The sequence below is a fragment of the Ranitomeya imitator genome, chromosome 2, assembly GCF_032444005.1.
Source record: "Ranitomeya imitator isolate aRanImi1 chromosome 2, aRanImi1.pri, whole genome shotgun sequence".
Taxonomy (NCBI): domain Eukaryota; kingdom Metazoa; phylum Chordata; class Amphibia; order Anura; family Dendrobatidae; genus Ranitomeya; species Ranitomeya imitator.
In genome coordinates, this window is record NC_091283.1 from 304,723,085 (window position 1) to 304,735,894 (window position 12,810).

A 12,810-nucleotide genomic window follows, 5' to 3' on the forward strand; every position below is an offset into this window, starting at 1 on the left:
TGGCTGGAATTGAGATCGGACGCCATGTCGTGTTTGGAGAGCCCCTGATGTGCCGAAACAGTGGAAACCCCCCAATTATAACTGAAACCCTAATCTAAACACACCCCTAACCCTAATTCCAACGGTAACCCTAACCACACCTCTAACCCTGACACACCCCTAACCCTAATCCCAACCCTATTCCCAACTGTAAATGTAATCTAAACCCTAACCCTAACTTTAGCCCCAACCCTAACTGTAGCCCCAACCCTAACCCTAACCCTAGCCCTAACCCTAGCCCTAACCCTAACCCTAACCCTAGCCATAACCCTAGCCCTAACCCTAGCCCTAACCCTAGCCCTAACCCTAGCCCTAACCCTAGCCCTAGCCCTAACCCTAGCCCTAGCCCTAATGGGAAAATGGAAATAAATAAATTTTTTTTTATTTTTCCCTAACTAAGGGGGTGATGAAGGGGGGTTTGATTTACTTTTATAGCGAGTTTTTTAGCGGATTTTTATGATTGGCAGCCGTCACACACTGAAAGACCCTTTTTATTGCAAAAAATATTTTTTGCAATACCACATTTTGAGAGCTATAATTTTTCCATATTTTGGTCCACAGAGTCATGTGAGGTCTTGTTTTTTGCGGGACGAGTTGACGTTTTTATTGAAAACATTTTTGGGCATGTGACATTTTTTTTATCGCTTTTTATTCCGATTTTTGTGAGGAAGAATGACCAAAAGCCAGCTATTCATGAATTTCTATTGGGGGAGGCGTTTATACCGTTCCGCGTTTGGTAAAATTGATAAATCAGTTTTATTCTTCGGGTCAGTACGATTACAGCGACACCTCATTTATATCATTTTTTTATGGTTTGGTGCTTTTATACGATAAAAACTATTTTACAGAAAAAATAATTATTTTTGCATCGCTTTATTCTCAGGACTATAACTTTTTTATTTTTTTGCTGATGATGCTGTATGGCGGCTCTTTTTTTGCGGGACAATATGACGCTTTCAGCGGTACCATGGTTATTTATATCTGTCCTTTTGATCGCGTGTTATTCCACTTTTTGTTCGGCGGTATGATAATAAAGCGTTGTTTTTTGCCTCTTTTTTTTTTTTTCTTATGGTGTTTACTGAAGGGGTTAACTAGTGGGACAGTTTTATAGGTCGGGTCGTTACGGACGCGGCGATACTAAATATGTGTACTTTTATTGTTTTTTTTTTTTTATTTAGATGAAGAAATGTATTTATGGGAATAATATATTTTTTTTTTTTCATTATTTTGGAATATTTTTTTTTTATTTTTTTTACACATTTGGAAAAAATTTTTTTTACTTTTTTACTTTGTCCCAGGGGGGGACATCACAGATCAGTGATCTGACAGTTTGCACAGCACTCTGTCAGATCACTGATCTGACATGCAGCGCTGCAGCCTTCACAGTGCCTGCTCTAAGCAGGCTCTGTGAAGCCACCTCCCTCCCTGCAGGACCCGGATCCGCGGCCATCTTGGATCCGGGGCTCGAGCAGGGAGGGAGGTGAGGAGACCCTCGCAGCAACGCGATCACATCGCGTTGCTGCGGGGGGCTCAGGGAAGCCCGCAGGGAGCCCCCTCCCTGCGCGGTGCTTCCCTGCACCGCCGGCACATCGCGATCATCTTTGATCGCGGTGTGCCAGGGGTTAATGTGCCGGGGGCGGTCCGTGACCGCTCCTGGCACATAGTGCCGGATGTCAGCTGCGATAAGCAGCTGACACCCGGCCGCGATCGGCCGCGCTCCCCCCGTGAGCGCGGCCGATCGGCTATGACGTACTATCCCGTCCAGGGTCAGATAAGCCCAGGGCACCTCGACGGGATAGTACGTCTAAGGTCACAGAGGGGTTAATAACAGTCCTAAGAATCTTTGTATTTTTTGAGGTTGTAAACGAGATTTCTCATAATTTATGATCCACCCCAGCCGCTCAAGTTTGGATGTGGCTGTTTCTAGCTGGGACAGGCAATGGTCTGCTGAGCTCCCTACTATAAGGAAATCATCCAAGTAGGGAATGATCAGGATGTCGGACTCTCATAAGTGCGCCATGACCTCGGCCACTAGTTTTGTAAACACCCTAGGAGTCGCTGATAAGCCAAAGGGGAGAGCTCTGAACTGGAAATGGCGAATGCGACCCCCCATTGACACAGCTACTCTCAGGAACCTCTGGAAATCTTCATGTATCGGAACATGATAGTATGCGTCTTTAAGATCTACAACTACCATGAAACAATGATTAAACAACATTTTTATTGCCGAATTAATTGTTTCCATTTTGAAAGATTCATTAACCAGGAACTCATTAAGACATTTTAGATTTATGATCGTTCTAAAAGATCTATCTGGCTTTTTGATCAGAAAAAGAGGAGAATAAAATCCCCTTCCTCTTTCTGATTCTGGAATTTCCATCAATACATTTTTAGAACATAAATTCATGACCTCTGCTTCTAGAGCTGCTTGCTCAAGGGGGGAGGAACGTAAAGGGGTTAATTTAAATTTTTCTCGAGGCCAGTGATTGAAGTCCAGCTTTAGACCTTTAGTAATAATGCCTCTGACCCAATTACTGTTCGTAATGTCAAGCCACGCTGAGGAGAATGCTGACAGTCTACCCCCCACAGGGATCGCTAGTCATTGGTCCGGTTTTTTCTGATCCTTTGAGGAACGGCGAAACATATAGCCCGTACCTCTACCGCGTCTGTCTTCCCATCTGAAACTTTCTCTAGTGGGAGAAGACCCCCGTTTCTTCCCGCGACCAAACCTTCGTCGATTGAAGGGTCGGCGGTAGGATGCTGAGTACAGACTGGGAAACTTCTTTTTGTCATCGCCTGCCTTTTCCAGCAATTCATCCAGTGTTGGACCAAAGAGATATTGTCCCTCGCATGGAATGGTGCAGAGTTTAGTTCGGGAGTGAATGTCACCTGACCAGCACTTTAACCATAAGGCTCTGCGAGCCGCGTTAGATAGTCCTGCTGCTCTAGCCGCCATTCTGACAGAGTCCACAGATGCGTCCGATAGGAACGCCGCAGCATTCTGAATCGTTGGTAGAGCTTTCAGAATAGAATCTCTGGATGCACCGTCCTTAAGCTCGGACTCGAACTGATCTAGCCAGACCATTAATGACCTGGCTGTGCATGTTGCGGCCACGGCTGGTCTAAGGGATCCTGCCGCCATCTCCCAGGTGCCTTTAAGGAAGATATCTGCCTTCCTATCCAGAGGATCTTTGAGGGACCCCATATCCTCAAAGGGTAAAGAAGCTTTCTTTGACGCTTTTGCTACTGCCGCATCCAACTTAGGGGCTTTATCCCACGTATCCACCACCGGATCGTCAAAGGGATACCTGCGTTTTAAGGCTGGTGGTAAGGCTCCCTTTTTTCCCGTTTTTTTCCACTCTCGGAGGATCAAGTCCTGGATCTTCTCGTTTACCGGAAAAGATCTATGTTTTTTACGATCTAATCCACTAAACATCATCTCCTGTTTTGAGAGCTGTGATTTGGGTTCCTCTATACCCATCGTGCCTCTAACTGTTTTGACCACTTTGTCAATCTTATCCAAGGGTAGACAAAATCGTCCAGACTCCTCATCAGATGAAGAGGAGACAGGGCTAGAGGGATAGGTACTTTCCTCTCTTTCCTCTTCTGAAGAATTAGAGTCCAGAGGGGTTCTATGCTTTGAGCCTTCTGTTTGGGATAGGGATCGTAGTGATTCCCTCACTTCCAGCCGGATCATTTCCCTTAGGTTTGCCGGACTCACGGACTCTTCTGCTACCTAGGGGAGGACAATATAGGTGATAACTACTATCTGACCTAAAGTCACTTCCACCCAACCGCTCCTGTAGACCTCACCGTCTGTTGTATACAGGGGGCACATAACTTTTTAAAACAAGAATCAGGTAAGGGGACTCCACAGAGGGCACACTCCTTATGTTTTGACTTCCCCGTACTCTTCTTCCCCTGGAAAGATAAAGTATAAGGGGCCTGCGTCACAGAGTGAACTTTCACGTAGATCACTTACCCGTGCGCCAAAGTAAAGTACCGGAATCCGAGGGGGTTCTTTGCTAGTCGAAGCTCTGGATCCCTGCTCGGATTAGCTTTTACGACTGGGCTGGTCGCTTCTATCTTTCTGCTTGGGCTTCTGACGCACCTCGTCTGGCAGCTGCTGCTGCTCACCACCACTCTCCATGACGAATTGCGACCAAAAGCAGGGTTCTATCATTGTAACCCGCTTAAATCCCCCTTGGATCCGGTCAGCAGATGGGCCAGCGCCGTCCCTATTGGCCCCGGACACAGCAGGGAGGGCAGGAGGACTTGCGGACGAACCGGCGTTCAGATGCGATGGGCGCCGCCATCTTGGACTGACCGCGCATGCGCAGACGTCCGGCGACCCGGAAGCGGCTACCAGCTCCGCCCCCCCACGTCACTGCACCCGGAAACGCTCCAGCACACGCTGAGAGCGGTGCAGGACCCCGGGGGTGGATCGGCAACGCTCCGGAGCTCACCCACACACCTGAGCCCGGCACCCGCAGCCACGCTGCCCCGCTGCACCACCAATGGGAATACTTACCTGCGCCGACGCTGATGGAGGCAGGAAATCCTCCGGACTCCGCTCCCTGCTGCGAACGCCACCGCGTGCAATCCAGCAAGGACCACCGTGGCGTCTCCAGGGATCTCCGCACCGGCCGAGGTAGGAGACCCCCCCGCTACCGTATTCGGCCGGCCGGCCTGGGCTCCTTCTGTAGGCACGCGTCCCCTCAGGAACAGGAAACCAACTGAGGCAAGGGAGAGGTACCGCCCTTTTGTATCTGTAGGTTTCCTGTTCCTAATGGGCGGATCCCCTCTCTCGTCGTGCTGTCATGGGAGTCCGAGTAAAGAAGGCTTTTTCGACTCTACAGGAAAACGGAGAAAGCCTTTATTTCTATCCCCTGCTTGATCCAAAATTTCTTCCAATTTTTTACCAAAAAGGAATTGACTATCACACGGGATGGAGCACAGTCTATATTTGGACGGTAAATCCCTTTGAGCCACTGGGCTCGTCTTGCTGCATTGGACAAGCCCGCTGCTCTGGCTGTTAATCTTGCAGAATCTGCTGAGGAATTTGCTAAGAAAGCTGCTGCTCCATGCACTAAGGTCATATTTGCTAGGATATCGTCTCTTGGCACTTCACTTCACCTCAGCTGATCCTCTATCTGCTGTAGCCAGATCGTGAAAGCACAGGCCGTACATGTTCCAGCTATTGCTGGTTTTAATCCCCCTGCAGTTGCTTCCCAGACGTGTCTTAAGAAGCCATCTGCCTTTTTATCTAGCGAGTCTTTTAATACGCCCGAGTCCTCTAATAGTAGGGATAATTTTTTTAAGGATCTAGCCACTGCACCATCGATTTTTTTCCCAAGCTTCGGAGTCATTCTCCTCAAACGGGTACCTCCTTTTTGATGAAAAAGGTAAACTACCCATTCTCTCAGGCCTTTTTCATTCTTTATCAATCAATGCCTTTATTTTCGCATTGCAGGGAACGCATGTTTCCTTTTTTCCTCCAACCCACCGAACATGACATCCTCTAATGACCTAGGTGTTTTTTTTTTCCTTAAGGCCCATTGTAGACCGGACTGCTTTGACCAGTCTTTCTACATCCAAAGTAGGGAAACATGGTCGGCCCCCTATATCACTGTCCAAGGAGGATTCTGAGAACTGGGGAGATGCGGCAGAGGGAGACAGGGATCTTTCCCACCGTTCCTGCTCTATAGAGGCCTCCGAATCCGTTGGCACCTTGCGGCTTCTTTTTCCCGCTTTTTTTAAGGGCTGCTTTTAAGGAGCCTTTTACTTCTGCCTGTATTATAGCCCTAAGGCTAGTGGCGAAATCAGGGGTCTCTTCCTGTATGGTCTTATTAATACAGTCAGCACAGAGATTTTTCTGCTACTGAACTGCCAGTGGTCTACTGCAAAGGGCACATTCTCTGTTCTTTGTTTTACTGCTAGACTTCCTCAACCCCTAGTGATCAAGCAGAAAAAATGGACCCGGTTACCATAAGGGCGACATTCACGAAGATCACTCACCACCGCTGTCAGTCAAGGGTTCCGGTTTCGGAGGCTGGTCAGATGCACGTACAACGTTTCTTCTGGACGTCGAATAGTCTTGCCGGACAGGACGACTGCCACTTCTACCACTTGATTGGCTACTCTTCCTGGTATGCTGGTGGCTTGGCAAGGCATCTGGTGAGAGCTCCTGCTGCTGCTAAAACGGCGGCTGCTGCTGCTGCTCCTGCCCTACTTCCATGATGAAGTTCTGGGCATGAATGCCTCTTTATGAGGGATCCACTGCACTCCCCGCCTCTTCCGGTGCCCATCGATAGTCCCTCCCCTCCTCTGCCATGCCTCCGGAATAGTTTTAGCCGGCCGGCATTTTTTTTTCATGGGCGCCGCCATCTTGGATCTGGCGCCCGCCCCGACATAACACGGACACGCCCATTCCCAGTGTGCCTTGCGCGTGACGTCAAACGTGCGCGACCCTCCTGGAGCTCCTGGACGCTGGCAGAGGGGGAGGACGGCACGGCAGCCATGGAAGAGCCCTGGACTCCTGACCGTGCTGCACTTATGCCCGCTTGGACGCTAAGGCCCTCAGGACCTGAGGACAGCGCTTCCATCACCCGAAGACGGCGCACAGGCCCTGCCTGTTCTTCTATGCCGGGACGGGAGTGGGTAAGTAGATTATATCTTCTGCCGTGTTCAGCACAAGGGTCCCTGTCAGGACAGGAAACCCAACTGAAGCGAGGGAGAGGTACCGCCCTTTTATTTTCAGTAGAGTTCCTGTCCTGACTGGGCGGATCCCCTCTCTCAGGTGGGTGTGCTGTCACGGGGGAAGGGAAAATACTTCTCCAAGCAATATCCAATGCTTGAATGTGGCATAGTCTAACCCCCTACTGACATCGGGAGTACATTTATGCCGATGTTGGTCTCCCTCCTTTTGATGTGGGCTCCAGCGGTGAACCCACATCTTTCCGGGGACACGTCAGCTGTTTTGAACAGCTGATATGTGCCCGCAATAGCCGCGTGTGGAATCGCAATCCCCTGACTGACAGCGGTATTTAAATTGTGCTTCCAGCCATCGGGACGGAAATATGCACACAGGTGACTCATGTCACGTGATCGTGGGTGGCCGGTGAGTTGGCATGACAACCTGAGGTCTCCTGGAGACCTCTATGTTTGTCAGTGCCGGCTTCCTGTGAGTGCCACCCAGTAGTTGGCACTCATAGCAATGCAGTAATTCTGCTACATAGGGGCGATCTGAACATCACCTCTATGTAGCAGAGCCGATCAGGCTATGGCAGCTTCTAGTCTCCTATGGAGACTATTGAAGCATACCAAAAGTTAAAAAAAAAAGGTTTTAAATATACAAAAAAATTTTTTTTAAATATAAAAATTCAAATCACCCCCCTTTCAAAATAATTTAAAAAAATCAAACATACACATATTTGGTATCGCCGGGTTCAAAATCAACTGATCAATAAAAAAAAGGAATAACCTGATCACTAAATGGCATAGAGAGAAAAAAAAGTAAAAACGCCAAAATTATTTTGGTCGGCGCAACATTGCATTAAACAGCAATAACAGGCGATCAAAAGATCGTATCTGCACCAAAAAGGTGTCAATAAAAACGTCAGTTCGCTGAGCAAAAAATAAGCCCTCACCCAACCCGAGATCACGAAAAATTGAAACACTACGAGTATCGGAAAATGGCACAATTTTTTTTTTCCAAAGTTTGGAATTTTTTTTCACCACATAGATATGTAAGAACCTAGACATGTTTGGTGTCTATGAATTCGGAATGGCCTGGAGAATCATAATGGCAGGTAATTTTTAGCATTTAGTGAACCTAGTAAAAAGCCAAACAAAAAACATGTGTGGGATTGCACTTTCTTTGCAATTTCACTGCACTTTTTTCCCGGTTTTCTAGTACACGACATGGCAAAACCAATGGTGTTGTTCAAAAGTACAACTTGTCCAGCGAAAAGCAAGCCCTACATGGCTATATTGCCAGAAAAATGGAAAAAAAAGCATTATGGCTCTGGTAATAAGGGAAGCGAAAAACAAAAACGCAAAACCGAGAAAAGCTCCGAGTGTTAAAGACCACGCTATTAGCACAAAGAATTTATATTGCGAAATGTGGACTTCTGGCTGGAGCACAATAGGGGCCCAAAATAATTAAAAGATAAAATGTGACCTGCTTTATGTAGCACGGTAGTAAGAGAATTTTTTTTTTTTTTTTACTGTGGACGAGCTTTGGATACAGCAGAATCTGAGCACAAAGAATGACAACTTCAGATGTGGCCACATTTTTGGAGCATGGTAATAACAACAAATTTATATTTTATCATGTGTATACCTGTATGGAGACCAATATGTGCACCAAAGAATAAAACGAGGAAATGTAGCCTGCTTTAAGTAGCCGAATAGTGGGAAAACCAATTTCGATTTTAATCATGTGTACCCTAGTATGAAGAACAATATCAGCACCCACAAATTTCGAACTGACATCTGGCCTGCTGTATGACATTACTAACAGAAGAAAGTATTTTTTTAATTGTGGATGAGGCCTGTATACAATAGAATATATGCCCAAAACAATTTCAAACTCAGATCTAGCCTGCTGTATCATGTGTGTCACAGAAAAAATATATATTTTTTTTACTCTGCATGATTTTTGCTGCTGAATTTCACCACCACTAAATGACAAAGTGGGACATGACGTGCTGAATCACGTTAGCAACTGCAAAAAATATTTTTTTACTGTGCAACAGCTCTGCACATGGAACCATTTCACTGCCACTGAATGAAAAAGTGGGATGTGGCATGCTGAATCACGTTAGGGACTGCAATTCTTTTTTTTTTTTACTGTGCAACAGGTCAAATCATAGAACAATTTCACCACCACTGAATGAAAGTAGGATATAGTGGCCTGCATCACATTTAGTAACAGGAAAAAAAATGTTTTTTTACCTCTGCATAAGCCCTTCACACAGCTGAATTTCACCGCCATTAAATGACAAGGTGGGATATGGCGGGCTGTATCACGTTAAACAAAAAATATATTTTTTTTTACGCTGCAACAGCTGTGCAGAAAGATAAATTTCACCACCACTAAATGACAAGATGAGATATGGCGTGCTGAATCACGTTAGCAACTGCCAAAAAATGTATTTTTTTTCTACTATGCAACAAATCAAATCATGGAACAATTTCACCGCCACTAAATAACAAGGAATATTGCGTGCTGTATCACGTTTAGCAACTGAAAATATAAGATTTAGAAAGGTCTACTTGTGCATGGAGCACAATAGAAGCAGTGCACAACACACTTCTATTAACCCTCAACTGGTGAGGTGGGGTTTGCCACATCCCAGGGAATTTTTATTCGGTTGCCATACATTTCCATCCATTTTTCCATCCATTTCCTTGTCAACAGGATGTCGTCTAGGCCTCTCTCTTCTGACCACGCATAACAGAGCTAGCTGTCGCTAAGTGCTGTCTTGACCTTGCTGAACCCCACATCACCACTCATGTAATTCTTTTTTACACATTTTCAAATTTTGAAAACGTCTCTATTTTTATCAAAGTATTACATTTTCCGATACTTGTGGGTGTAAAAAATGTGTTATACTCATGTGTAATCAATCGCCAATAAGAAAACGATTAAAACAAACGTGATCTTTGCATTTTCTGTAAAAATAAGAGATTTCTAAATCACCAGTTGGGTGACAAAAACCCCACCTCACCAGTTGAGGGTTAAATGTGCCCTCCTGTCTTTGTCGGTGGACTTCAGAAATGGCACAAAAAAAAATCTGCTGGAAGGTCGATTTCACATCCACCCAGGACATTAGCCATCTAAACTATCTGACTTAGATTTTTAGCTAGATAGCTAGGTGGTTGTTTCTATCAGCACTTAGGCCCAGCATTAGGAGCAGCCTCTCTGCGCTGTGCTTGTGCCAAAATGGCACTAAAACAAGATGTCCGCTCTTTATATAGAGAAAGACATGTGATTTCAGAAGCCAATGACACAAGACATTGTGTCAGGACATTGTGGGTGTTTCCTGTGCCCTGATTTGCTAACCGCAATGTGCTCACATAAAGAAGCTGAGCTCTCCTCACCCACTCCCCTCATCAAACACGTGCCCCACGCTGCTCATGATACATCACCACTATCCGAGTCAAACTTATCAAGATAAAAAGAGAGTAGAGGACGGCACTAGAGCAGAACAAGCTCCACTGGACTTGAGCTCACTAATGAGCAACCGAATCGCAGATGTCACGAAAGCTCTGGGTCTGGTGCTCTGCACTAGTAGCATGTAGCTTAGTTAACAACGTAGCAGAAGAAGAAGCATGAATGCGGCACTCACCCTTGTCGTAGCTGTGTAATCGTGCTCTTTATTGGACAAAAATGTTAATACATCCGTTAGGACATCAGGACTGCAAGAGGGTGCGGGGATGGAGTGTGGACGACGGCCGTTTCGCACGGCTTGTGCTTCAACGGGTCCAGGTCCCGATAAGGGTGAGTGCCGCATTCATGCTTCTTCTTCTGCTACGTTGTAAACTTATCAAGATATTTAGTGGCAACGCAAATATTTTCAGACCCTTCTTAACAAATCTTACTGATTTTTTCCGATTTTATAAAAATTTGCTTCTGTTCCCAATAACGAATTCGAATGTGCCATATTCGTGTCGAATTTATGTTTGGCGATCGTTTTTCGAACATATTCATCTCTATCTTAGAGGTCGATTATAAAAGTTACTTTGAAAGATTTTCTAACTTGGTAGCACATTCTACATTTGCTGTCATTTCACTTTGTAGTTTACAGATCTGGACAGGTAACGGTCATTGATTTCTTATTTATGTAGGAGGGTCCTGCAGGTTGTATGCTCTATAGAAGGGCTTTCAATTCACAAAATCATTTGATCAGTTTTGGGTGAAATAAAATGTTGTGTTCGAGTGAAAAAATGGTGATCACACGATTGTGATACAGCCGGACTACACCACCGATAAAGCAGCCACAGCCGGTGACTGATAAGAATCTGTGACTTCTCTGCATTTAGTGGTTACTACTCACCTGGGTAGTCATATGTAGGAATCTCCTCTTTACACCGCTCATCATCCCTCACATATGTCTCTGTAGTATTAATATGGGTCAGATCTTCACTCTGAAACAAATATTGTAAAAGTCACAGACAGATGGAGAAGTCACATCTATGATCAGCTCTAATCCTGCCATCTCCACCGTTCTCATTACACAAGTATAAAACATATAATACTGGGGGATAAAACAAGACTGAGCACAAGACCTTCACAGCCGTCTATACATCATAGGAGAGATCTCATGACACCTTCTCTCCATCTACCTGATGATCCTGAGGAACATTGAAATCTTCATGTTTACAGTCCTGTGGAAGAAGAGGACGGGGACATCTCTCTGGTGTTGTCATCTTACTGGATAGATCTGGAGGAAACACATACAGGGACTGAATACATTCTATACATACTGATAATTATAGGTCGTGTTTATTTAGTCCTATTACCTGGTGATGTGAGGGGCTGGGGAACCTCCATCATGATGCCCTTGTACAGATCTTTGTGTCCTTCTAAATACTCCCACTCCTCCATGGAGAAATAAACAGCGACATCCTGACACCTTATGGGAACCTGACACATACAATGATACCGTCACCCCGGATCCCTTCATAGAGTATACAGCATATAGCGTATACAGTATAATGTCGCAGTATCCCAGCAGTGTCACCTCTCCAGTCAGCAGCTCAATCATCTTGCAGATGAGTTCTAGGATCTTCTGGTCATTGATGTCCTCATGTATCAGGGGGTGAGGTGGAGACCACATGATTGGGCTCAGGGGTCTTCCCCATCCCTCAGACACAGGGTCCTGACAGCGCTCACTAGAGGTCTTCTTCACTACTGTGTAATCCTGGTAATGGAGAGAAACATTAATAAATCTCACTACAGACATTTCCAGAGTCCTCACCTCTCCAGTTCTGCCCATCTGTTATTCCCATAGATAAGAATGATGTAAAGTGACGTCATCAGAATCTCTCACCTCTCCAGTAAGACGGAAGAGGATCTCTAGGGTGAGGTGTAATATCCTCTCCGCCATCTTGTCTCTGTCCATATCCATCCTTGATGGGTAAATCAGGAAAATTCTCTTATATAGAAGATCTTCACTGAGAGGATCCGATATTGTAGAGAGCTGAATGAGAAGATAAGCCGATGTAACATCATAAAAATCCTGTGTAATAATACAATTACTGGAGATAATAAGGGAAACATATGAGATTTATTATTTTACAGTATTTAGCTTTCTTCTTTACATCTACTAATAAAACCTATATATTTAGGCCACAGACAACAAGCAGTTTCTTCCTCGGAGTCGGCAGCTGAATACGTTTCTCATAGACTCATCTTCCATAACGCTAATTCTCGTCTCATTTCCCGACACTGGAATCGGCATTAGCAATACTGCAGGAGATATTCATTACACGTGACAGGAGAAATAACTACTTCATGATGAGGACGACATCTTCATCTTCTACTACGGCTCTAGAAACAGATTTGTCCAGAGTCCGTCACTGACTCCATCCCCACCGGCCGTCTATATGAAGGTTTCCCGTCTTCCCCGCACTGTAATCTTCTATCACATTAGATCTCAGGTCTGATTCACACACAAAAGTTTGAGGCTTTTATAAGAGATTGTTTGTAAGAACCAAGACAGGAGATATCTGAAGCCAATGTCTCCGTGTACAGTGTTTATT

At 45.4% G+C, this 12,810-nt stretch overlaps 1 protein-coding gene across 1 annotated transcript in view; it reads right to left on the reverse strand.

The window, feature by feature from the left end:
• Window positions 1-12,810, reverse strand: part of LOC138666942 (gastrula zinc finger protein XlCGF66.1-like) — a 219,637-nt gene that overhangs the window by 38,865 nt on the left and 167,962 nt on the right. Inside the window, exons 8-12 of the mRNA XM_069755137.1 lie at window positions 12,099-12,248; window positions 11,790-11,969; window positions 11,569-11,692; window positions 11,392-11,489; window positions 11,103-11,193 (exon numbers count right to left, since the gene is read on the reverse strand). Of these exons, the coding sequence (XP_069611238.1) occupies window positions 11,103-11,193; window positions 11,392-11,489; window positions 11,569-11,692; window positions 11,790-11,969; window positions 12,099-12,248 (643 nt within the window). The remainder of the gene's footprint in view (window positions 1-11,102; window positions 11,194-11,391; window positions 11,490-11,568; window positions 11,693-11,789; window positions 11,970-12,098; window positions 12,249-12,810) is intronic.